Source organism: Sorex fumeus, unplaced genomic scaffold, assembly GCF_029834395.1.
Source record: "Sorex fumeus unplaced genomic scaffold, SorFum_2.1 ptg000041l, whole genome shotgun sequence".
Classification (NCBI taxonomy): domain Eukaryota; kingdom Metazoa; phylum Chordata; class Mammalia; order Eulipotyphla; family Soricidae; genus Sorex; species Sorex fumeus.
This window is the reverse complement of record NW_026606098.1, coordinates 2,266,963-2,291,728: the sequence shown is the minus strand read 5'-3', so window position 1 is coordinate 2,291,728 and position 24,766 is coordinate 2,266,963. Positions and strand designations below refer to the sequence as shown.

Here is a 24,766-nt window from a genome sequence, read left to right as displayed (position 1 = left end):
GTTTTAACATGCTAACTTGTGATAAAATGAGGAGACACACAATTTCAAATTAGCCTGTGAGATTTGGGTGGGGACGGCAGACATTTCTTTCTCTCTTTTCTTTTCCTTTTTTTTTTTTACCTAAGAAAAGTAATTTGCTCTCTTTAATTTATTATTATTATTATTATTTTGCATTTTGATGTTGCTTTGTGTTTTGTTTTGTAGCTCCACTTCCACATTTGACTTCAGATGATGTTGATAAAGCATTACAAAACTCTCCGCGGTTAATGCATGCTAGAAACACAGGTAATAGTGGCCCTGCCCCCTTCCCATAGGAAAAGCCTAGGTGTTGTTGGTCTCACCTCCAGTTGCCTGCTGTCCAGCCGGGCAGGGGTGTGACCGGAAGGCCCAACAGAGCTGGGGTAGGGGCCTCTCCTTGGGGGAGAGAGCTCGGGCGCAGGTATCAGGACGGAACGGCAGGAGGCGTGCGTGGGTTTCGGGGGGCATGCTCCCCCTCCCTCTAATCATTAAAGGTTTCCTGACTCCAAAGCTGGGTAGAATTCCTCATTAGCCACAGCTTTACCCCACATTCTCTGAGTTCCAACCTGCTGCTCTTAATCCCCCAATAACTGTCTGCTGTCTGTAGACACTAAAAGCATGTTTGACTAAAGGAGCTCTTAGTGTTCGCCTTTGTTTTTTTCTGTTTTCCTCTTAAAGGAATGTTTATGAGGGGACACTTAGGAGCTCTGGTTTTTCCTTTCTGGTTAAGTTCTCTTGGCCCCTGGACTTGTCTAGACTTCAACCTTCCAGTTAAGGTGGCGACTTTTTGCAGAAGGCAGTTGGGGGCCGGGGAAGAGGGTTGATGACAGTGACTTCTAGGCAAACTTTATTGCTAAGGGTAAAATGCAGAACTTGGGAGGCTGTGAAGTGACTCACTAACCCAGTTCCTACCATTCTTTCTAACGCTTCACTCCACCTTTGATGGTTGGTTTGCTTTGTGTCCGCGCCTGAGTTTGACACGACGCTTCCTCCTGGCTGACTACGGCCTGGTCTGAGTTTGGTCTCCCAGTAGAGACCCTGTTTTGGGGGCTGAATACGCTCCGCACTGGACCCCGAGGTCTCCCGGGTGGGGATCTCTACAAATGCATGTCCACGGGCTGCTGTCCCAGCCTGCATGGCACCGCTGACACCCAGTCTAGGGAGAGATGTGGTGGGTGCAGGAGAGAGCTTGGCAGCAAGTAGATTCACACCCAGACACCCCTCAGGGAGAAACACGAGTTCCTGAGTGTTGGCCCTTTCATTTAAGAATGCAAACTGAGGGGCTGGAGTGATAGCACAGCGGGTTGGGTGTTTACCTTGCACGTAGCCGACCCAGGTTCAATTCCCAGCATCCCACCCATATGGTCCCCCGAGCACCGCCAGGAGTAATTCCTGAGTGCATGAGCCATGAGTAACCAACCCCTGTGCATTGCTGGGCGTGACCCAAAAAGCGACCACATCATTTAAAAAAAAAAGGAATGCAAACTGAGTACATTCAGGTCAGACTCTGACTAGGAAATAGTGGGTTTATTTTGGTCTCCAATATCTGGAACACTGTGTTTCTCCATCTCAAGTGGTGGGGGGGGCAAAGGATGCTTTAAACAGGTGATGCTCTTTTTCAATTTCATTTACACATATTTTCTTACCAATGACTTTCTGATGACAAATAATGATTCAATTAGACCAAGTAATTTCCCCTTCTTAGAAAGCACCTCTGAGCTACACAATTAAAAAAAATAGATTAATTTCAGTCCCTTGCATGCACATTGCAAGAAAGCTCGGGTGATGTTATACTTGCTATTGTCAAGCACAAAATGGTCAAAATACAGGAGGACAAATTCCAAATGGATACACGAATCCCAGAGGGTGTTTTTGGCTGATGGCAGGTGCCTTGATGGAGGCGAAGGAAGAGAAAAACGTGCGTTTGAGTAGACATGCAGAGTGGCTTCTACTCAGATCTATGGATTTAGATCCCTTGGTTATATACTCGTAATTCTTTGGCACACTACTCCAGGTTCTGGACAATGATTTTACAGGATCTTATGCCCTTGGGCCTGAACACACACCATAGAATATTTTGTTCATCACATGAGCTTCATGAGCTTGCTGTATGCCAGGATGGGCACCTAGGATTGGACTGGTATCTGGTATGATGCTGTAAAATCAACACCCGAGATGCTTTCATGTTAAACAAGGCCCTTGGGTCACACACACACACACACACACACACACACACACACACACACACACACACACAGCTTCAGCCCTGAAGGTCTGCCTCTCCCGGGTGCTCCTTTTGTCCCTTGGGAAGGCTGTCAGGGCAGCTTCCCAGTGGTGGGTGGCCGTGTGGCTTGACCCTGAGCACTGCTGCAGAGATGACCCCACCCCACCCCCCCAGCCACCACCACAGACTCTCACACATTTCTTCTCTTTTGCCTGCAGGGGGCGCAGCTTTCATTTTCCCCAATACTTCAGTCTATCCTGAAGCTACGCAAAGAATTTCAACTAGGCCAGGTATGACCCCACTCTCCCTCCACGTGATCTGCTCCTGCACAGGCCTCTGGGGTGGGGGGGGGATGGTCCTGCTGAGACCCCATGAATTAAGTCACAGGGGAGAGAGAGGGGGCAGCTGGATCAGAAGCAAGGCCCAGGCTAGTCTTACTGAGGTGGGTGTGGCGACCACATCATTCACTGATCACACACACTGGATCTGCAGAGTGGGAATCGCTGTCTAGGTGACAGCTGGACACAGAGATAGGGATGCCTGTGCTAGAGTTTATCCACGTGCCTTGGTGTGACCCTGATGGCTCTAGGCCTGGGGAGGGAGGGGCAAGGAGCCACATCACACCTGTGACCTGGTCCAGGGTTCAGAGCCTGGAGCAGAAACTGCAGGACATAACTGCATGGACTCAAAGACCACAGATGCCAGAGGGGTGGTCATGGCTCTACTCACACCGCAGCCTGTGTGTGACGGCCTGTGTGTGTCAGTCTCACACCCGGTCCCAGCTCTGCAAAGATGACCCAGTCTTGAAGCATCACATCCCACCTTCAGAAAACCCATCTGCTTCCAGATGCTTGGGAGGGCCCGGGGCAGTGGGGGCTGGGGGGTGGGCAGAGAGCAGGCTTCCTGGCTCAGGAAAAGGTTTCCCCTCAAATTTGAGATGTTTCCATCCGGGTACCCTACGTACGTGTGTATTTCATACTCAGGCAGGCGCCTGGCCAGGGCAGGGAGCCCAGGAAGGTGACTGAGCAAGTCAGGCAGGGCTCTGTCTATAGCCACAGAGGTCACGGGGCAGTGGGGTGACGGATAGCCCTGGGAAAGGAGCCAGAGTGTTTTCCAGAAGAATCCTCTGCCACCAGAGGAGGACCTCTCTTCCAGGTAGACAGAGGAGGGGGCGTTCCAGACCAGGGCCAGCATATCTTTTCTCTCCAGGGACTTTGGAAGGTTCAGGACTGCCCATTCATCACTGAACACTAGGCATGGGGTGCAGGGCTGCTCGCTGTAATTTTTATGCTTTAATAGGAATCTGACATCGAAAGTTATGTTGGGGCTGGAGAGATAGCACAGCGGGTAGGGCATTTGTTTTGCATGCGGCCCACCCAGGTTCGATTCCCAGCATCCCATATGGTCCCCTGAGCACCGCCAGGAGTAACTCCTGTGTGCAGAGCCAGGAGTAACCCCTGTGCATCACCGGATGTGACCAAAAAATCAAAAAAAAGTTATGTCACCTGTGACCTCGGCCAGTATGGAACATGTTGCAAGGCATAATTGGGGTGAGTTCAGGGTGAGGACCCGAATGGGACGAGCCCAGGAAGCTTCCCTTTTGGCTTCCCAGCAATGGTCCCTGACCCCACCAGTCAACATGAGCTCAGTACAACAGTACCAGGGGACAGTGGAGCGAATGGGGCCCCAGCCAAAAGGAATTAATGATCATCCTGTTTTACCTGTGCTTATTTGCGGCAAGTGTATTCTGGAAGTCCCCTTATGGTGTTTGTTTCTTGCCCCTTAGAGTTTGTAAGACTGACCCTCCTGGCAGTAAATGAGCCACCTCTCCCAGACGCTCCCAGAATGTGCGTCTTCCTTGTGCCTCAGCGTACCCACTCTCCTATTATTATTATTATTATTATTATTATTATTATTATTGCTTTTTGGATCACACCCGGCGATCACACTCAGGAGTCCCTCCTGGCTCTGCACTCACTAATTAGTCCTGGCGGTGCTTGGGGGACCATGTGGGATGCTGGGAATTGAACCCGGGTCAACTTCATGCAAGGCAAATGCCCTATCTGCTGTACTATCACTGTGTTATCACAACCCCCCCACCCTCCCTTAAAGGGTCACTTGCCTCCTCCTGATGGTGATCAACCAGCAGAGCTGGGAGAGCTGCCATGGCTGGCCTCTTGGTCAGCCCGGTTACTCCTTGAGAGTGGCAGGCCAGGACTCTTGACCTTGACTGATGTGGGCTCCAGGCTGAAGTGCTCCCATAAACTTCCCACCAGCAGCTCCTTTTTCTTTCTAGGGCACATGTGTGCTCACCAGCCCCCCACCCCGCCCTGTGCAGCTCTCTAGCTGGGCCTGACCCTACCTACAGAGCATGGATTCTGGGAAGTTCAGGAGGAAAGGCTTAGCCACACCACTCTAATGTCAGGAATGTGGCCCAGTGGACAAGTCAGTTGGATGGGCCCCAAAGAAAGGCACCACATGTGCTGAGAGAGACAGTGACCGAGGCCTGCTTTGGGCTAGCCATGAGATTTCCGATGGTAGCATTAGTGAACATAGGAACCATCGGGCAGACGCAGTGGGGGTGGAGAACCTAAGGACTCGTGAGTTGCCATCAAGATTCATGGCTAGGGAAGTTTGGCTGTCTGGTTGGTGTTAGAATATTTCATAGTTGCCATTGATGGAGTGACTTGTGTCAGGGTTTATGAGCAGCTGTGCTCACTGTGTCAAGGCTCCCAGTTTTGCCTGCACAGGCTGGTGCATCTCAAAGTCAGACTGGGTAGCTGGCTGCAGGCTGCCCCATGAAGAGAGAAGTGACAGAGCTGGTACTTACCTCTGTCTCCCGTTGGAAGAGACGGTGAAGGAGTAAGCGAGAGCCAATGAGCTGGAGGGGTAGGACGGTGGCTGCAAATGATGTCCAGGACACTCACCTGTGCTTGCAAGCCAGGGTGGCCAACTCAGACCTTCCTCCCAGAAGGTTCTTCTCAGAGTTTCGTCATGACCTGGAAGAGATCCCACCTCCATAGCCCTATGACTTGGGAAGTGTTTCTGAGACTCGGTTTATAGCAGGAAGACCTGCTTTGATGGTGAAAGGAGGTCCACGTAGTCATTTCTGGGATGGGGCAATAGTCTAGGATCCCGGTGTGATCTTTAGCATCACATGGTTGCCCTGAAAACTGTCGGGGGGGGGGGGTAGAGTGGGGTCCTGGTGAGCCCAGCACTGCTGGACTGGAGCCTTGGGGATGTTGCTTTCAACCTCTGATCTGGCAGAGAATGGCCAGGAAGGTCCCCGGTGCCTACTGGGCACTGCTTAGGAACCCCCTTCTTAGAGTCAACAGCAAACAAGTCATGTTCTGAGTTGTCAAGAATTTAAATCTGACTGAGCAAACCGGAGAACTCTTTGTAGGGTCTAAGATTTGACCCTGGAGAAGAGAATGCTGTTGATCTTTTTGGTGCACCAGTGAGACCTCCCACCCCACCCCAGCCCTCAAAAGAAACAGTGCTGTGGGCTGGGACCAGGAGAAAGGGTTCATAAGGAGGACTGGCTTGGAGGAATCCTGCAAAGCTGATTCCCAGAGATCTTAACTCCTCGGGAACCATACAGAACAGAACACCAGCCCTGTGCTCAGGGGTCTAGTACTCCTTCCAGAAATGGACTTGTGGATGCTGTCCTTGTGGTTAGAGATCCACATTCCTACACATCGGGTTTGCAGTGTTTCGAGATAGTCCCTCAATGTCTTGAATCTGACCTCTGTGGGAACAGAGGGTTTTTCACCCACAGGGCCATGCTGTCTAGCCCTGCTTCCAGGGATGCACCTCCCACCTCACCCCTCCTGCTTCTGCCCTGAGTAACCCGTGCCTAGGCTGCTGTCCACATCTCTGTTTTCTCTCTCTGTGTCGGGGCTCCCCAGATGGCCCCTTCCTCCCACACACCCTTTCCAGCTGAGTCTGCCAGGTAGTCTTGGCAGCTTCTGTGCTACTTCAACTTTACTCACTGTTGGGCGAGATGTGTGGGGCTTAAAGCAGTTGCCTTGCATGTGTCTGTGTCAGTTGTAAACCTGGTTGGAACCCCAGGGGTCACATACAATGCCCTGAGCACCATCAGGGGTCTCTCTTGAGTGCAGACTCAGGAATGGTCCCTGGGAATCACTGGGTCCACATGGTCCAAAACCAAAAAAATGAACACTGTGAGTAATAGACAAGGTATATAATAATGTAGGCCATCACTGTATCACTGTACCACTGTCATCCCATTGTTCATCGATTTACTCAAGCAGGCACCAGTAATGTCTCCATTCATCCCAGCCCTGAGATTTGAGCAGCCTCTCCTTACTCATCTTTCCCAATGATTGGAGGCTCTTTCAGGGTCAGGGGAATGAGACCCTTTATTGTTACTGGTTTTGGCATATTAAATATACCACGGGGAGCTTGCCAGGCTCTGTCCTGTGGGTGGGGTACTCCCAGTAGCTTAATGGGCTCTCTGAGATATATATATATATATATATATATATATATATATATTTGTTGTTACTGTGTTTGGCATATCGAATACGTCATGGGGAGCTTGCCAGGCTCTGCCGTGTGGGCGAGATACTCTCGGTAGCTTGCCGGGCTCTCTGAGAGGGGCGGAGGAATCAAACTTGGGTTGGCCATGTTGGCTGCTTGTAAGGCAAATGCCCTACCGCTGTGCTATCGCTCCAGTCATGATGGAGACGTTACTGGGCCCGCTCGAGCAAATCGATGAACAATGGGAGGGCCTTTACCTTTACCTTTATATATATATATATGTATATATATATAAATATGTCACTGTCACTGTCCCCCCATTGTTCATCGATTTGCTCAAGCGGGCCCAGTAACATTGTGAGAGCTATTACTGTGTTTGGCATATCAAATATGTCACGGGTAGCTTGATAGGCTTTGGCATGTGGGTGAAATATTCTCATATTCTCGGTAGCTTGCCGGGATCTCTGAGCGGGGCGGAGGAATCGAAGTCAGGTCAGCCATATTGGCTGCATGCAAGGCAAACGCCCTACCCGCTGTGCTATCGCTCCAGCCCATTTATAAATATATATTTATAAATATTTGATATATAAATATTAATATAATATATTAAATATATTTACGAACATATAAATATATATTTTCCCTTTATGACTTGTTGCCTACTGTCTGAACCCCATCAAATATGATGTGGTAATATAGGCCATATCAGACCATAATACACCATATCAGTTCATAACACATAGGTTTCTCCTCTGTTCCTGCTCTGTCCCACCCCCCTGCTCCTCCCAGCTCACCTCCCCATTCTCTGCTTCAGCATGTGATGGGGTAGTTATCTCGTAACTGTGGAGACCCTGGGAATGAGGAGACTGCCAGGCTAGGCCATCGGATGCTCAAAGACAGTATGGCCGAGACAAAGTCCCCTACAGAGGCCAGTGACTCATAGTCACATGACAATGTTGTTAAGAAAGACAGTGGTTAAGTAGAGGCTGAGGGAGGATGCCTACGTACACTAAGAACCAGGTGGCAGAGGGTGTTGGTATGACCAGGAAGAAGCTGCTGGAGCTCTGTCCTCGATGCTCTAAGGCAGAGGTGAGGCTGAAGTTTGACGGCACCCAGAGATGTCTGTTTCCCACCTCTCAAGCCATCAGCAGCCAGCAAATCAAGACTAGTCAATCTATGCTATTCTTAGAAATGTCAGATTCCCCTGGCAACATCCAGGTTCCCCAGAGAAGTCAGGACCTGGGGCACTCCCTACGGGCCCAGCGACCTCTAGTGGTCAAGGGGTGGTGCCAGGGAGAACTTCAATAGGCGCCCTTTTTCATGCCCTTTGTGGGATAAGCCTTGAAGTCTCTGCTGCTTCTCATCACGAGTTGGTTCACTGGTGTGTCACTGCATTCCTTCTCAGAAAAACCAGTTTATGTGGTCTCTCTCCTGTGGCATCTTCCTCCGTTGCTTCCACAAGCCCTGGAACTCTCAAATGGCATCACCCAGAAACAGAGCTGGCACTCAGAGTAAAGCCAGCCAGCGTCTGGTCTGGCCCTGTAGGTTATGAGCTAGTTTGGGTATGAAGGTCTTGCCAAGTGGGGATTGTCTCTATCCCTCCCACCTCCTCCATCACAACCCAGGAGTACTATTCTCCAGGACATTTGCTCTCCAGAGAGACAGGGTGAAAGTGAAACATTGCAAGTGCAAACTTCACTCTTGTTCTTCAGCAGGTGCCTTCCACGGAGTTCTTCGATCTTGAGTGATTCCCGCAAGAGAGTTCCCAGTATCATGGGTCCTAGGGCAAAGGAGCAAAGTCCTTTCTCCTAGAGGAGATGCTGAGTGAAACTCCTCCCATAGCAGACAGCGGGAAATGAGTGTTCTGCTTCCCTCAGCTCAAAGGTGAACCCAGAGACCTGTTCACCAAAAAGAAGGGAGTGCAAAGAGCCCCAAACCAGCAGTGTGTGTGCAGGATTAAGGAATTTGTAGGAAAACAAGAGAGAATGACTGAATCCTGTATGTTAGGGTTGGTTCTAGAAATTTCTTCCACCAAATTGGTGTTTTATTTCCCTTGCCCCCTCTCCACTTAATTTAAACACCACGGCTTACAGAGTTGTTCATAATGAAATGTTACAGGCATTCGATATTTCAACACCAATTCAACACCACCACTATCACCTTCCCTCACCCTTATCTCCATTTTCCCAACCACCCCTCAAGCCTGTCCCCATAGCGGGCACATAATAATTTATTTTATACTGATTGTTGCCACTGAATGCTTAGTGGAATGATCAAAAATTACCTCGGTTAAAGAACACTTGTGAAAATTGTGGTATCTCACCACAGAGATGTTAAGTCTTTGTCTGAGGGTTTATTTACTAAGCTGTTGTTGCCAGTTAAACTTTCTGTGTTAATGCTTTCGTTAGTCAAGACTCGTTGGCTTCTATGCTGCATCCCCATCCAATCTGTCTGTTCCTACTGAGATGTTAGTATTGTAGAGTTGGGGATGTCACTCCAGAAAATCCAGAATGTTTTACTGGGCTTACACAGCAATGCAAACCACCCTGTGACATATTTGAGATGCCAAAAACAGTAACAAGTCTCACAATGTTACTGGGCCCGCTCGAGCAAATCGATGAACAACGGGAAGACAGTGACAGTGACACAGCAATGATGGTGGAATGTGGGTGTGACTGCCAGGGGTCCCGGAAGTATGGGGAGGTAGGAGGAGGTAGCTCATTCTGGCTTTGGGAAGGCTTGGAGTCTTCAGCCAAACAATAACTGGTGTACCTGAAATTTGGGGTAGGTTAGCATCTCTGTGGAGCTCAGTCGTGAGGTGATGGAGTCCAACTGGAGGCAGGGCAGCAGCTGTCGGGGTGTGAGTGCAGCTGCTGGGGCTTAAGCGGGGCAGGAACTTGAACCAGCTTCTGATGAGGTTGCCCCAGAAGTCTTAGCCGGGACTGGGTATCTGAGGAATATTTGTAGCCAGTTGCTCTATTTGGAGATTTAATTATGAGTCACCTGATTGGTGTTTCTATACAAATTCTGTGCAAGAGCTCTGGTTCTTTATGTCCTTGCTCTTGGTGTTGAAGTTTATTGAGAACAATCCAGCTTGGTCCTTTCCTATCCTTCGCAACCAGTGGATCTTCAGAGCTGCTTTGGAAATGCAGGGAGAGCGGGGGGACTCTCCCACCAACCAGGGCATGTCATAGAAAAGAGCAAGTGGGGGTGAGGGGGGTGAGGAAGGCAAGAGGGATGATGCTCTTTCACAGGGCTTGGTGGAAGATGAATATAAAACCTGGAGAGCTGGATCTTCCAGGAAGGGTGGCTGGGGTGTAGGCTTGAGCCAGTGATGTCTAGAGGAGGAGTTAGGAGAGGACAGAAGTCTGCTTCCACTTCAGAAAGGGATCCCTGCTTCCAGGAAAGGGACAAAGGTCCAGGCCTGGAGATGATAGTGTGTGTCCAGTCTCTCTTTGGAGAGTTGAGTCTGTAAAGTGGTGTAGACTCCAGCTTATGAGTAATTACTGGGCTGGGACTCTCACGCAGGACTCAAGACATATTTTCCTGCTATCCCTAATCTACTTCCGAGTTGTTTTTTGTAACATCTAGCATTGAACACAAATGTTTTATAGGGGAAAACTAGCAGACCCAAGTTCAAAGGCTTGTGTTCCCCATCAGAGACACTTCCATACAGTCCATGGCTTAGTTGCCTTGAAGAACAAACAGAGGGAGGAACAGAGAGTGACTTGGCATGACCAGAAAATACAGAATCTACCACCTGTGCTTATTCAAGTCTTCATGATCTATAAGGCACTAAGGACAGATGTACGGAGAGTGAATTCATATAGAAAAAATAATAATTAGAGAACTTCTCCGGACCGCTCTGCAGAGAATGGGGGCAGCTGCTGAAGGGTTGACCCCGCCTGTCCCCCTTTCCAGGGTCACACCACATAGGAGGGGTGTGGTGCCCACACCATGTGACTAGTGGCTGATAAGGAAGCTTTGGACCAGAATTTCATGGACGGAAACAAAAGCTCGCTTATCTTCCAGGGCAAAATGTTGATGAAAATGTTCGTCCTCGCTCCTGTAAACATCTCAAATTCTTGGCTAAAATTCAGGGGACATGTAGGTTCTGACTTCTTTTCAAGGCGGGGAGGTTGGGCCACCGCTCCACCCCCTCAGCAGGATTTTATGAATAAAGAACTTCAAAAATATTTTTCTATGGGCAGCGAGATGTTTCATTTTTTCCAGTCACACTTCATGAGCAGAGCTTTTATGTTTAAAGCACGCTCATGTGTGTGTGTGTGTGTGTGTGTGAGTGTGTGTACTAACCCACTGACATTATTATTTGTTCTCAAGACCCAAAGAAAAGCATTTGATCTAGAACTCTCTCCACATGCTGCTTTATTTTACCCTCTCTGAACTCACTATCTGGATTTTTAGAAATTCTAAAATTTTAAGAAGAGTTTTGTGCAGATGGGCTAGAGCAGGCTTTTTCAAACCCCCTGTGCACACAATTCCCCTAGGATCTGAGTTCAGAGAAATTCCCCAAGGTGTCTCTGGCAGGTGAACCCGCAATTTTAACAGGCTGTCGGGACTGGCCAGGTTTGCTGGATACTCTGAAAATAAAGATCCAGGGAATGTTTCTGTTCAATGTTACATCTTTATTTGTGGGTGGGGGTGAGGGGAGGGACACCAGAGGTGCTCAGGGATTACTCTGGTTCTGTGCTCAGAAATAATTCATGGTAGTGTTCAAAGGACCATATAGGATGCTGGGGATCAAAATCAGGCCAGCTGTTTAGAAGGCAATTGCCCTACCCGCTGTATTCTGGCCCCAGATGATGTTACTTTAGAAGTTGTGTGAGGTGTCCAGGAGGCCCAAGGCCTCTCCATGATTCTCTGGCCGCAGCTCAATGCAGCTCAAGGGTGCAGTGCTGCTTGTGCCCTGCAGAGCAGGGGTCTCCAGACCACGCTGGTGGTGCTGGGAGCCTCCGGGGATGTACTTGGTGATTTTATTTATTTATTTATTTATTTATTGCCTTTTGGGTGATACCCAGCGATGCTCAGGGGTTACTCCTGGCCCTGCACTCAGGAATTACTCCTGGCAGTGCTTGGGGGACCCTATGGGATGCAAGGGATTGAACCCAGATCAGCCACATGCCAGGGAAATGCCCTACCCACTGTGCTATTGCTCCAGCTCATACTTGGTGATTCTTGAGGACTGTGTGGTACCAGGGAGCACACTTGTGGTTGGCCCATGCTAGGCATACACCCCATACTACCGCTATACTCCTTACTTTTGTTGTTATTGTGGTATTTTTTTTTGGGGGGGGGGGAAGGGAATGCCCAGCTATGCTCAGGGATTGCTCCTGCCTCTTGTTCTCTGGCATTACCCCTGGTGGTGTCAGGGGACCCTGTGTAGTGCCAGGAAGTGAACGGGGGCAGGTTATGAACAAGGCCCTGATAGACTCTTGCTCCCTCCCTGTACACTTTGAATGTAGCCTATAAAATGCCCTTCATGGTAAACTGTGCCTGTCTGTTCCTCAGTTAGGCTAGAGGCTGCTTCAGTTGCCTTAAGAGTTTTTTTTTTTTTTTTTATCTTTTGGAGTATTCTCTAATAGAAATGCAGACTCAGCATTTTCTAGATACAGTCCGGCCAATAAGAATCCATGGGCAAACTGCTCCTGGTGGAAATTGAGCTATTGGTGCGGAGCTCTGTTGGGATTCCCCTGTGTAATCCCAGCACCAGGAAAGCAAGTGTCTGAGGGCCTGGGTGGGAAAGACTCCCAGTCCCAGAGCCCCACAGATTGAGTCACAGGCTCCTAGATGATGCTCTGATGCCAGCTGAGAAGTCGAGTAAGCGTTTCCAAAGGAAAACAACTCACCCACCCAAAGCCCTGGAGAGTAGGGTTTCATAGACCACACTCTGGGCCGGCCACACTCCTAGCCAGACAGATCCAGTGAATTAAGGCAACTCTGTGTTGAATTTCACATTTTTATTTCATTGCCATCCTCTCTGGGATATGAAAATAGATAGGAATGAGCACAGCTTATGCAGCAAAGTCAAGGGTTTTTAAAGATTGACCCACCAAATTGCTCATTTTAAATAAGGTTAAATGATCTGTTGAGAGAGAAGCTTAAAGCTAAGTGACACGGACTCATCCAAGGGTGATTTGAACATCATTCCAGGTGCGTGACAACTGTCTACTTCTTGAGGTATCTGGTTGTGGCATTTAGTTGGCCCAGAACAGCACATGGCATTAAATGGAGGCCTCCATCCAAGAAGACAAAGTTGTTGCTTTTTTTTTTGAACAATTCTATAGTAAGGTTGCTTGTAGAAGTAGCTCTCTGTGTGCACCATTTGTAGGATCAATCATCACAATTTTTCCAAACTATATTTTGGAAAGAAACTTAAAGGAAGTCAGATAAGTCTTCTTGAGCATCAATAGATTGCAGAACACCAGCTGAGCTTTATGGAAGCATGGTTTTTCAGTTTGCATGTGCAAAGGGTTGAGGGTTGAGGAGCAGTGAAGATGCATTACAAAGACAAAGAAGTCAGAGATTTATACCAAACTCATCGTGTGTTCATGTTGTGCTGTTTAGGTCTTGTAATTGGGTTCATGGAATTTATTTCAAAGGCATAAACATTCATGTAGAGAAGGTAAAAGCACAGATACTTGCTTAACTAGAATGAAGACTGATTTATTAGAAATGTGAGAGAAATGGAGAGAGTTTTACTAAACATGTAGTGAGGAAGCTGGGTAAATGGGAAGCCAAGAAGGCTGTGCTGGTCTCCAGGAGTGAAGAAGAGGGTACATGGATTAAGTATTAATGGAGTCATAGGCAAAATCCCAGCAAGAAGTTTGTGTTGGCAAGTCACTGGGAATCGGGTTCACAACAGATTGGTTGATTCATCAAGGTTGTGCACTGTTTTGGATGGGCCATGAATATAATAAAGGGTAGATTTACATAGACCTAGTTGGAAGTGGAACATATTTCATTGTAAGAAACTTTTAATACAGTTTTGATCACACACACAGAGGAAATGACCCCAGAAGTTTCGGCAAGCTTTAGAAGAACCACTCAATAAGAATTTTAGATTGATGGTGAAAAATAAAAAAAAAAACCTTTTAAATGAGAATTTATAAATATTACTCAAATCTAGTGGACTCCAGCTTGGATGTGTCTTTGGATGACTGTATTTTCTTGCCTAACATTTATCCTATTAAATAAAACCTGAAAACCACATATCTGTTGTAAGTTGTATGTTCATAACTTTTTCGCCAATTCATTTGTGGGTTTTTTTTTTTCTTGCAGATTTACCTTATGAACCACCCAGGAGGTCAGCCTGGACCAGTCATGGTCATCCCGGCCCCCAGTCCAAAGGTACAGTACTGGCTCCCAAGTTCCTGAGTCTGCATGTACTAAGGCTTGGATGGTTGCTGATGGCATCAGTAATAATTTCTGTAATTAATACGTGCTTTTCCCACGCATCAAGTGTGAGCTAATTGCTCTTGACCAGGATTCCTTGTCTATGGTTTTTATGCCTCCTTCACAAAAATGGAAGGAATAACACCCTGTCCTACAACATGGACAAAGGCATATTCCCAGAATGTCTAAGTTCAGAGTAGATACGAGGTGATTTCTAACGTTGGCTGTTAATTTTTGTTCTTATTTTGAGTGGGGAGGAGAGTTGCACATATTGGTGCTCAAGAAATTGGAGGTGGGTTGGTGATTCCTTGTGATATTTAGCTGGTGGTTCAAGGTAACTTCCATAACCAGCCATGCTAGGGGAACAGGCAGTGCCAGGGATAGAACCAGGTGTGGCCGATGCAGCTCCAGTGGCCTGACCCCTCTCCTTTTTCTTTGATCCCTCCTAGCCATCTTTAAATGTCTCCATGACTTTGTTTTATTTTCCTGAAATTTATTTTATTTTTTCTGTAGTGATAGCACAGTGGGTAGGGCATTTGCCTTGCATACGGCCGACCTGGCCAACCCAAGTTCAATTCCTCCGCCCCTCTCAGAGAGCCCAGCAAGCTACTGAGAGTATCTTGCCCGCACGGCAAAGCCTGGCTAGTTACCCATGACATATTCGATATGACAAACACAGTAACAAGTCTCACAACGTTACTTGGCCTGCTTGAGCAAATCGACGAACAATGGGGGGACAGTGGCAGTGACAGAGACAGTTAAATAAATAAAATAAACATATACATTTATCTAAATGTAAATAAAATTAAAATAATTTTATTGCCTTTTGGAATTTTCAACTGTGATTCATTTAATTTCATTTTTTAAGCCCTTGCAACTGCTGTTTTGTTTGTTTCTGGGAAAAAAGAGGGAACACAAATAAAATACCACAAGCACCCTCACTTTGTGTTGTTGTGTTTTTTGCCTCCAGTCTCGTTGGAGAAGAGCATGTTTCCTGATCATGAGATGGTCTTATTCTTAGACTTATATTCATAGCACTGTAGTACTGTCCTGTAGCACTGTCCTCCCGTTGTTCATCGATTTACTTGAGTAGGCCCAGTAACGTCGCCATTGTGAGACTTGTTGCTACTGTGTTTGGCATATCGAGTACATCACGGGTAGCTTGCCAGGCTTTGCTGTGCGGGCAAAATACTCTCGGTAGCTTGACGGGCTCTCTGAGAGGGGCGGAGGAATCGAACCCTGGTCGGCTGGGTCTGCTGCATGCAAGGCAAACACCCTACCCGCTGGGCTATCAACTCTGATCCGGCTAGCTCAGTTGGTTAGAGCGTGGTGCTAATATTCATAGCAGAAATGATGAAATGATTATACAGTCATAGCCAAGGCTAATGACTAAATATAAGTTGCAGCTCACTGTCCTTTATTCTGTTTGTTTTTTGAACTTGCAGCTGCTCAACCATCCCCTTCCACGGTGCCTAAAACAGAAGACCAGCGGCCCCAGCTAGGTACGTTCCAGGGGCTATAGAGATGGGGTACCAAACGCAAATGAGCACGTGGTCTCCTCAATTGCAATGACTGGACATGGGCTAGAACATTTGCGACACCTGTGAAAAGTCTAGGAAATAGTTACTTACCTGTTCCACGTGTAGCTGTACACATGTAGCCATGTCAGCACACCTGTGCAAGTTTAACGGTGGAGATTCAAGAGCAGGTGGATAGTGCCAGTGAGCTGGGCAGTGTGACCTGCATGGTTCTGGGACTTTCCATGTATATATTTGCCCTGTCCTGGCCTGAGAGGGAGAGACCACTGGGCTCGCCAGACCCAAACCTGGCCACCAGTTTGGTGGTGACTTGCAGGAACCTTGTTGGCTTCTACCTGGGTCTTGTCATATGGGGGAGCTGGTACTGTGAAGCCATAAACACGGTGGCTGACACCTCCTGACAGCCCCTCCCAAGTCCATGACTGCGTTATTGAGTATTCACCTTCTCTTCTTGCTGCAGATCCCTACCAGATTCTCGGACCCACCAGCAGCCGCCTTGCAAATCCAGGTGAGGACATTTCCCGGCTGGCTTTTCTTTTCTTTTCTTTTCTTTTCTTTTCTTTTCTTTTCTTTTCTTTTCTTTTCTTTTTCAGTCTTCTCGTTTTGTTTTTGGAATACACTCGGTGATGCTCGGGGGCTACTCCTGGCTCTGCACTCAGGAATCACTCCTGGCTGAGTCGAGGGACCATGTAGGATGCTGGAGATTGAGCTGAGGTTGGCCAAGTGCAAGGCAATTCCCCACCCTCTGTGTTATCACCCCAGATCAAGTCTAGCTTTCCTTCTTACCAAATGTGCCAGGTGAGTGGCAGTGGTGATTCTGAAAGCTGGAATGATGATAATGGGGGAGTCTTTCCTTCAAGAGATCACATTTGTCTTTGCATTATGTCTCTGTGGATTCTTTACCTACATGGGAAAAGAATGTGTCCAACAATCAGCGAAGGTTTTACCTTGAGCAAAGAGCCTATTTTAGCTCACAGAAGTCACATCCATTTTTGAGGGCTGCCGAGACCACACCCCCACCCCAAACCCCTTCGCAGACCAAGGCTCAGACCACAGACACTGATTGTCTTATAGTTCTCAGGACAGAAACCCAAAATGAAGATGTCAGTGTTGGGTTGGTCCTTCTAAGGGCCAGGAGAGCGGTGTCTGATTCAGACATCTCTCCTTGGCCTGTGGATGGTCTTCCTCCTGCATCTCTGCCTCTTCTCTTTCATTTATGTCCTGCATCCCAGTCTCCTATTTTATTTATTCATTTATTTTATTTTTGGGTCACACCCGGCGGTGCTCAGGGCTTACTCCTGGCTCTGCACTCAGGAATTACTCCTGGCAGTGCTCAAGGAACCATATGGGATGCTGGGAATCGAACCCAGGTCGGCCACATGCAAGGCAAAAGCCTTACCTGCTATGCTATTGCTCCAGCCCCAGTCTCCTATTTTAAATGATGAAGCCCAGTTGACTGGAGCTCAACCAAATCACCTTGTTGGCTTTTGAATAAGCCCCATAGCTCACATCCTGAGGGCCAGCGGGTGTGGGGGGGGGGGCGGGAGTGGATAGGACTGAAGTAGAAAATGTGTCGGGGAAGGAGCAAAAAATCCAGCCCGTGACACAAGCACCAGGCTCTTATTTTCAGAAAGAGAAGCTTCATCCCACAGGCAGGATCGCTTTCCCCCAAGAGCCTGTCCCTGGGCCCAGTTACAAAAAGAAAACACAGACGCCTAATTGGCTATTTGAAGCTGCAGCCTTGCCAAGGACTGTCCCCTGTCATCACATCTCAGTGCCCACCAAATACCACCAAAGGGGGGTGTTTGTTTGCATTCAGACCAGAGCCAGCTGTGCCGACATCAGCCACAGAAACTCTTAGCATCTGCCGTGTTTTTCTCAGTGGCCCGTTCAGTGCCAAGCTGTCCCAGGCAGAGTTTAAAGACAAGCTGGATTGCCTCTTTCCTCAACAGTGAGGCCAAAACATGGTTGGAAATGGAAATCTCTCTCACACACACACACACACACTCACACACACACACAGGCATTGTAAGTATGTGCACGCGCACACGTGTGCAAACATACACACACAGAGACACACTGGCATTATAGGTGTGTGCATACACACACACACAAATATACACATACATCATTTAGATTCGAACAGCCGAACACCACAAGGGAATTTAGGTTCTGAGAACATTAAAGATCACTATCCTCGGGTGTCTGGCTCTGGGACCTGCAAGTTTAGGGAACTTGTGAACTCATTCAGCCGAGATGTGTGGATATACCTGAGCTGTGCGAAGGGGCTATTTTGTTCACTACTCCTCAACCCAGTGCTCCATCATGACTTGCTGAGTAAATGAATGTAGTCAATAGGAGAGGCCAGCCTGAGCCTGGCAGGTGATCAGATGCTGAGGGCTGGGGCTGGGTTAGCTGGTGACTGTCCCGTCCAGTGCATCAACCTTGGACTCTGGGCTTTCCTGGGTCCATCGGGCTGGCGTCAGCGTGGCCGGGTTCTCTGGCCCCATTCCTACCTGTATTCAGCTCTCCTTGTGTCCCCACCTGTAAAACCATGCAAACGTGCAGCTGTGTTTGGCAACGGTGCATAGGGGGTGAGCTTCTGGAGACAGGGATTGGACAGCAGTGTTCTGGGTGGGCTAGAAGAAAGGAAAGGCTGCTGGGAGCTGGACCCTCCTGGGAGCAGCAGCACAATGATGGCAAATCCCAGGCAGGGAGCAGGTACCCAGAGTCCTGGGGCAAGCTTCGCCCCTTCTCAGCCTGAGGCTGGGCTCTTCCTTCCTCCCGCCAAGTCTGCAGAGAAGAGGCCACTTCCCCCAGGAGAATCAAGATGGCGCTGAAACCAGGGGCAATAGGATGAGTGTGGTCATCGCACCAATGAACCCTGTCATTTGTACGAGTTGGTGTCATAAAGTCACGTTGCAAAATCTGCATCCAGAAGCTTGTGGTGACTGCTCAGAGCAGTGGCAGGGAGAGGCCCATAGGGTCTGGGACAAGCCCCAGCAGCCTCCACCCGCCTTCCACCCCTCTACATAGAAAGGAAGATGATGGCCGTTCCTTGTCTGGAATTAGACTCTCCCCACCCTTTCGCCTGCAGTGGGGACCCAGCGGGGCTTCAGAAACCCCCTCCCCCCCAAACCAGAAAGAGTCTTCTCTTTCTCGCAATGGGACTATTCCTGTTTGATTCTGTTTTCCCGTTTCTGACCAAGTAAATTCTCTACCACGTAACTGTGCTGCCTTTGTGAATTGGAGAGAGAGCTCAGGGGACTGCACTCTAGACTGAGTTTCTCCTGTTGACCACGTGATTATGCCAGGGGTCAGATTAAATGCTTCCCCCTTCATGCAAAATTGGAGACTGGGTTTCAGGTGTTTTGTCCTTGGTTAGGAGACAGGAGGGCCAACCAACTGGGGAGGAGAAGGGTGCCCTTCGAGGACTAGCCAGACCACAGGGCTGTGTGCAGAATCTTGAGGACTGTGTGCAGTACTCTGAGGGATGAGTGCAGAATCCTGAGGGCTACATGTAGTACTCTGAGGGATGTATGCAGAGCCCTAAGGGCCGTCTGCAGTGCCCTGAGGGATGTAGAACCCAGTGGGCTTGTGGGTTTGCCTAACCCCCACCTCTTCTTGATTCAGAATTCCATGGCTGTAGTCTAATGTAGCCTTGTCACTGCACAGGAATGGGGCCATTGGGCAGCTACCAAGAGTATAGGATATATTGGAACCAGCTACCCACAAGGAATGCCCTCAGTTGGCTGTTGACTTTTATTTCCCAGCCCCCATAGTTCACCCTGAGCTCGCACAGGCAGAGAAGACCCTCTATCCCCGCCTGTGAGGGATCAACCAGGAGACACAGTGCTTCTTAGATTGAACCTTGGCTTTGCAATGAGCCTTGAAAGCTGGTGGGTTCTATTGATAGGTTTCTGCAACTAGTTTTACCCACGTGGTGTGGCATCTTTATTTTCATTCAAGTTCCTTTTTATTTATTTCTTAAAAATAGATTTCTAAGTCCCATTGACTGCAGCTATGCTGGGAAACTTGAGCCCAGTATCTTAAGAGACTAAGGGGTAAAATTGTGTTTACAGAACTAGCCAAGTCATTCCTCTGTTCTTTGAGCTTTGCTATTCAGCCATGAGTGATTTTACTTCTCTCACCTGACCCAATGCTGGGATTGGACTAGAGGCTGAGCATTATTGCGGCTGTTGAGGAAGGTCTGTGTTTATAGAAAATTGATGGAATTGTCCTTGCTGTGGCAGGAAGTTGACATGGAAAATTTATTCTCCAAAAACTGGAAAGGATTAGTTGGACCATTCCCTGAAAACCAGGCTTCCCCCAGCTCCCAGGTCAGAGATGGATTTTACTCAAGTTTTATTCAAGCTATAATCCTTGGTTACTACATATGTCTCTATATACATATTTATATATATACACATATTTATACAAAATCCATATGGTGTTCTCATACCAAACTTCATATTTGTTTTCCATGCATATTAATGAAATGTTGGGGGTAACGCAACCTGATTGAGAACAGTTTGAGTTTGGGATCTGCCAGAGAAGACTTCCATGGCGATGCACTACAAGCTGTTAATACATTTCAAATGTTTTGCTCAACTGAAAGTGATAATATTCCAGAGCATGTTCAGAAAAGGCTGCCCTTTCTCACGGTCGTACGATGATATGGATGAATTCACCCGCTTCTCCCCGCCCGTGTAGCCTACGTGGAAACAAGGATTTATGGGCTGGACAATTTAGAGAGAAAGCTGTTCTTCCATAGTGAGAAGGATTTGGAGGAATCCCCATTTATTATTAATTCTTCACATGACCTCAGGGCTCTGGGCAGTTGTCAGTGAAAGTGACTTCAATCATGCAGCATACGGATTGATTGATATTTACCATATTTACCGATAAGAGGATCAGGGGAAACTCGTGATAAGTGCAGAGTCAGGGGCAGTGACTGGGGCTTAGGGGAGAATGATCTGCTTATTCTCATCCCCCTCTTAAGTTTCAGGTTTTTAAAATCCTGTCTTCCCTTGGGTTTTTTGGGTTATCGATGCCGAGATAACTTTTTCTTTATGAAAGGGCCTGAGGTCATCTTCAAGTTTTAAGTTTTGTAGCCTTGCATCTGGAATGATAGGACTGGGCTATTCTTGGAATTTAAGAAACCAGAAAAGATCCCAAGGGTGTCAGAAACACTTTGTGCACCCCCCCCCCAATGAAATGAACCTTCCTTGGGATCCCCACAAAGGGCCCCCAGCACTCACTGAGCCAGTGTTTCCCTCAGAAACTCATCTCAGCGCCATCAGGTTTCCAGGGCAGGGGGTGGAATTTGACTTTCCGTTACAAGGCAGTTATCCACGTACTGGAAGGGGGAGGGGGAGGGTTCTGGTTTGAAATGGAGCCAAGCTTCTTCTCACCTCCCTCATCTGGAGGGGGCTGCTTCTGTTCTAGGAAAAGTTTTGATGGAGGAGCTTTCCGAGTGCCAACAGAATGTTATGTTAGAAAGAACAGTGTTTACTTCCATTCTCAGTGTTTTTTCCATCGGCCTTTAGAAATTCATTTCCTAAACCTGACTTTTATGATTGTGCTGGAGGACCCGGCCAAGTCTTCACGGCATGAGGTCATTACTGCCGCCTCCACTTCATGGCCCTCTGTGCCCCACGAAAGCCAAAGAATAAGTCGGCCTGACCTCCTGGTCCAGGAGGGGGGCATGGCTGTTGTTTGTGGGAAGCCAGGAATGGCCAGAAGCACCCTAACCTTTGCCCTGGAGTTGTTTGCTGCACCCCATCAGAGAAAAAAAAATCCGGAATCTGCTTCAGAAAGGTCGCCTCCAAGGATCCTTCTCTTATCTCTGCAGAGTTTGGGAGGAGAACACTCAAGCAACTGATTCTTCCCTCCAGAGTCACTGATGAGCAGGCGAGGGTGGAGGGGCTTCGGGTCTTAGCTGAGAGCCCCTCAGCTCTGGGACAAGATTAGCAGTAGACTCAGTATCTCTCCTGGAATCTGGGCTCAGGCCCTCCCCCTGGATGTGTGAGGAAACCTCTCTCGAGCCTAGGGCAGATCTCGAGAGAAGGGGTCTGGGGAATTGTTAGGCCCAAATTCCAAGCAAAGGAACTTTATTGCTACCTTGAGCTAGGGTCTGAGTCTCCTGCAACACAGCGGAGTCTTGACAAGGACCCCCGACTCCAAACCACAAGGGGTTTATATAGGGTCCAAAGCTTCAAAGTGAAGCAAGCACTATGGAAACCATGGTCAAGCAACAGTTAAACAATAGTTTCCAGTAACAGTAATAGTCCTAGGATTACATAGGCTACCCATTCCTTACAGTTAACAAAAAGATAATTTCTGGATCATTATAACTGAGGCATAGTGATTGATTGAGCATTTATTGGGCCCAGGAACTTCCCATGTGGCTCAGGTTGGCTAGTTACACAGTGTTTCATTGCTGGAAAACAAAATCTGTTTCAGTCCTAGTAACTGAACCTGAGTCCTACTTGATTTTTCTCATTTCTGCCGCCTGTCACGGCGTCAGTTATGCCCTTACAGAATGTCCCAAAGAAGAGGGAAGGGGCTTGGCTTTTGGAAAGGGGAAAGGGGGGTTCTACAGCCCTGAGTTCTTCTCTGGATTGTGCGAGTGCCTGAGAGATAGTCCAAGGGTTAAGACACTTACCTAGCATGTGCCCAACCTGGGTTTGAATCCCAACCCCGCATCGGATGCCCCCAACCCCTGCCAGGGGTGATCCCCAGGCACAGAGCCAGAATTCAACCCTGGGCAATGCCAAGTGTGCTTCCCCCCACCTGCCAACCAAATATAAAATAAAACCATAACCAAAGAAAGCCGTGCTCACTGGTCCTCTCTCTCCTTGTCTACACCGCAGGGAGCGGGCAGATCCAACTGTGGCAGTTCCTGCTGGAGCTCCTCTCGGACAGTTCCAACTCCAGCTGCATCACCTGGGAAGGGACCAACGGTGAGTTCAAGATGACGGACCCGGACGAGGTGGCGCGGCGCTGGGGCGAGCGGAAGAGCAAACCCAACATGAACTACGACAAGCTCAGCCGGGCGCTGCGCTACTATTACGACAAGAACATCATGACCAAGGTGCACGGCAAGCGCTACGCCTACAAGTTCGACTTCCATGGCATCGCCCAGGCGCTGCAGCCGCACCCACCCGAGTCCTCGCTCTACAAGTACCCCTCGGACCTGCCTTACATGGGCTCCTACCATGCCCACCCGCAGAAGATGAACTTCGTTGCTCCCCACCCCCCAGCCCTCCCCGTGACATCATCCAGTTTCTTCGCCGCCCCCAACCCGTACTGGAATTCGCCCACCGGAGGGATCTACCCCAACACGAGGCTTCCTGCCAGCCATATGCCTTCTCACCTGGGCTCTTACTACTAGACACCAGAGAAGGGGCCTTTCTCGCCACCCCCAATCCCCCAGCGCCTGCCCTGAGAACATGCACTGAGAACATGCACCCCAAGTGCCTCCTCCATGGGAATGACAGAGCTGGACCAGGGGCTGGGGGAAGGGGGCTTGGGGGGAGGAACAGAAAACTCTTCCTTAGCAGGAGCATGACTAAAGTTTCACAGCAGCCGTCAAGCAAGACGCTGCTCAGACTGGCGTGTCTACGGATGAACCATCTGTAGACCCACCTTGGAAAAGACATTGTAAGTCCAAGAACAGTTGTGCCAAAGAAAGGCGTCTCCAGGCGTAGTATACTCGTGAGAGTCTGGGGTTCTGCCGGTACAAACCCAGGATTCCCTCAAAGCAATAGAGAGACCCATGCTGTCTCGCCCCGTCATCCCCTTAATGATAACATTGCCAGGAAAACTACCTGTATTTCAAAATCAAAACATAGTAAAAACACCTGAGAAGAAAAGACCAGGGGGGCCCCCTCAACTGACGTGTTGGCAGGACTCGTCAGTGCCTGCTTTGGGGGCTGAATTGGGTTCCTTCCGTTGGACAGAGCGCTACGCGATCTCTCAAACTGTGAAGACGATCCAAGTGTTCCAACTCCTTGATAGTATTTCAGGGTCGGGGAGGTGATCCGTGGGACCGGGGCTATGACCAGAGAGGTTGTGTGGTTGTGGACAGAGGGTTAGCGGAGGTGGGCCAGGAAGAGGTGTGGAAAGGGGCGGCCAGTCTGGGGAAGGGACTTCTCGGGTCACCGAGTGTGGCCATTGGGAGCATGGCGGGAAGCTGGAGAAGGAGTTAGGGGTTTGCGTGTGGCAGATGTGGAGTTTGTGGGATCAGGATGGTATCACACCGAGTGTCAGGGATGAGTCAGGACGAAGAGTTGCTGAGACAGGAAGGGGTGGGCCTTGCATTCAGAAACCAAAACGGGGCATCTTTTTTTTTTTCATCGTTGTTATTTTGTCCAAAGCAACTGTGTAACTGGAAATCATCTGATCTGGAAAAAAAAAGACACTTTCAGGACCTCATGGTTCTGGTGGGGGCCTGCTGTGTTCCCCACAGGGGTCCGGTCAGAGGGGGCCTTCTTGGCCGTCACCATCTCAGTCACTTTGACTCCTGGGTTGGGTACCACTGAGGCCCCAGTTTTCCTTTTGAGTCGCGAACGCTGTGCGTTTGTCAGAATGAAATCTCCAAGTCAGTGGTCTTGTTTCCCTCCACCCCCTTTTTATATAATAATTATATAACTTATGCATTTATACACTACGAGTTGATCTCGGCCAGCCAAAGATACAACAGAGACAATCGTGATATGATGTGGCCTTGAATTTTAACTCTGTATGCTTAATGTTTACAATATGAAGTTATTAGTTCTTAGGATGCAGAATGTATGTAATAAAATAAGCTTGGCCTAGCATGGCGTACCATACAGGCCAGCGCGTCTGCATGTGCACCTTCATTTTGTGGGCGGAAGACTCCTCAGGGGACCCCAGGCTGGCTGCATGGGGATCTATGTCCCAAATTCACTTTCCCCGGGTCCTTGAGCAAGTGGGGAGCCAAGCCCATGGAATGTCTTGACTCCAAGGAGAGCCTGTGGGCTCCTGACTCCCAATGACCCCACGCCCCTCCTGGCTCTTTGGGAGCAGAATGGCCACATTGCCT

General features: G+C 48.7%; 1 protein-coding gene across 2 annotated transcripts in view; it reads left to right on the top strand.

Moving 5' to 3' along the window:
- Positions 1 to 23,195, top strand: part of ERG (ETS transcription factor ERG) — a 109,932-nt gene extending 86,737 nt beyond the window's left edge. The window contains exons 5-10 of one of the 2 annotated variants that reach the window (XM_056119418.1): positions 205 to 285; positions 2,461 to 2,532; positions 14,045 to 14,113; positions 15,604 to 15,660; positions 16,157 to 16,204; positions 22,572 to 23,195. In XM_056119418.1, coding sequence (XP_055975393.1) covers positions 205 to 285; positions 2,461 to 2,532; positions 14,045 to 14,113; positions 15,604 to 15,660; positions 16,157 to 16,204; positions 22,572 to 23,092 — 848 coding nt within the window. In that variant the 3' untranslated portion in view covers positions 23,093 to 23,195. The remainder of the gene's footprint in view (positions 1 to 204; positions 286 to 2,460; positions 2,533 to 14,044; positions 14,114 to 15,603; positions 15,661 to 16,156; positions 16,205 to 22,571) is intronic. The other variant, XM_056119419.1, reaches the window with a different exon arrangement.
- Positions 23,196 to 24,766: the final 1,571 nt, after the last annotated feature.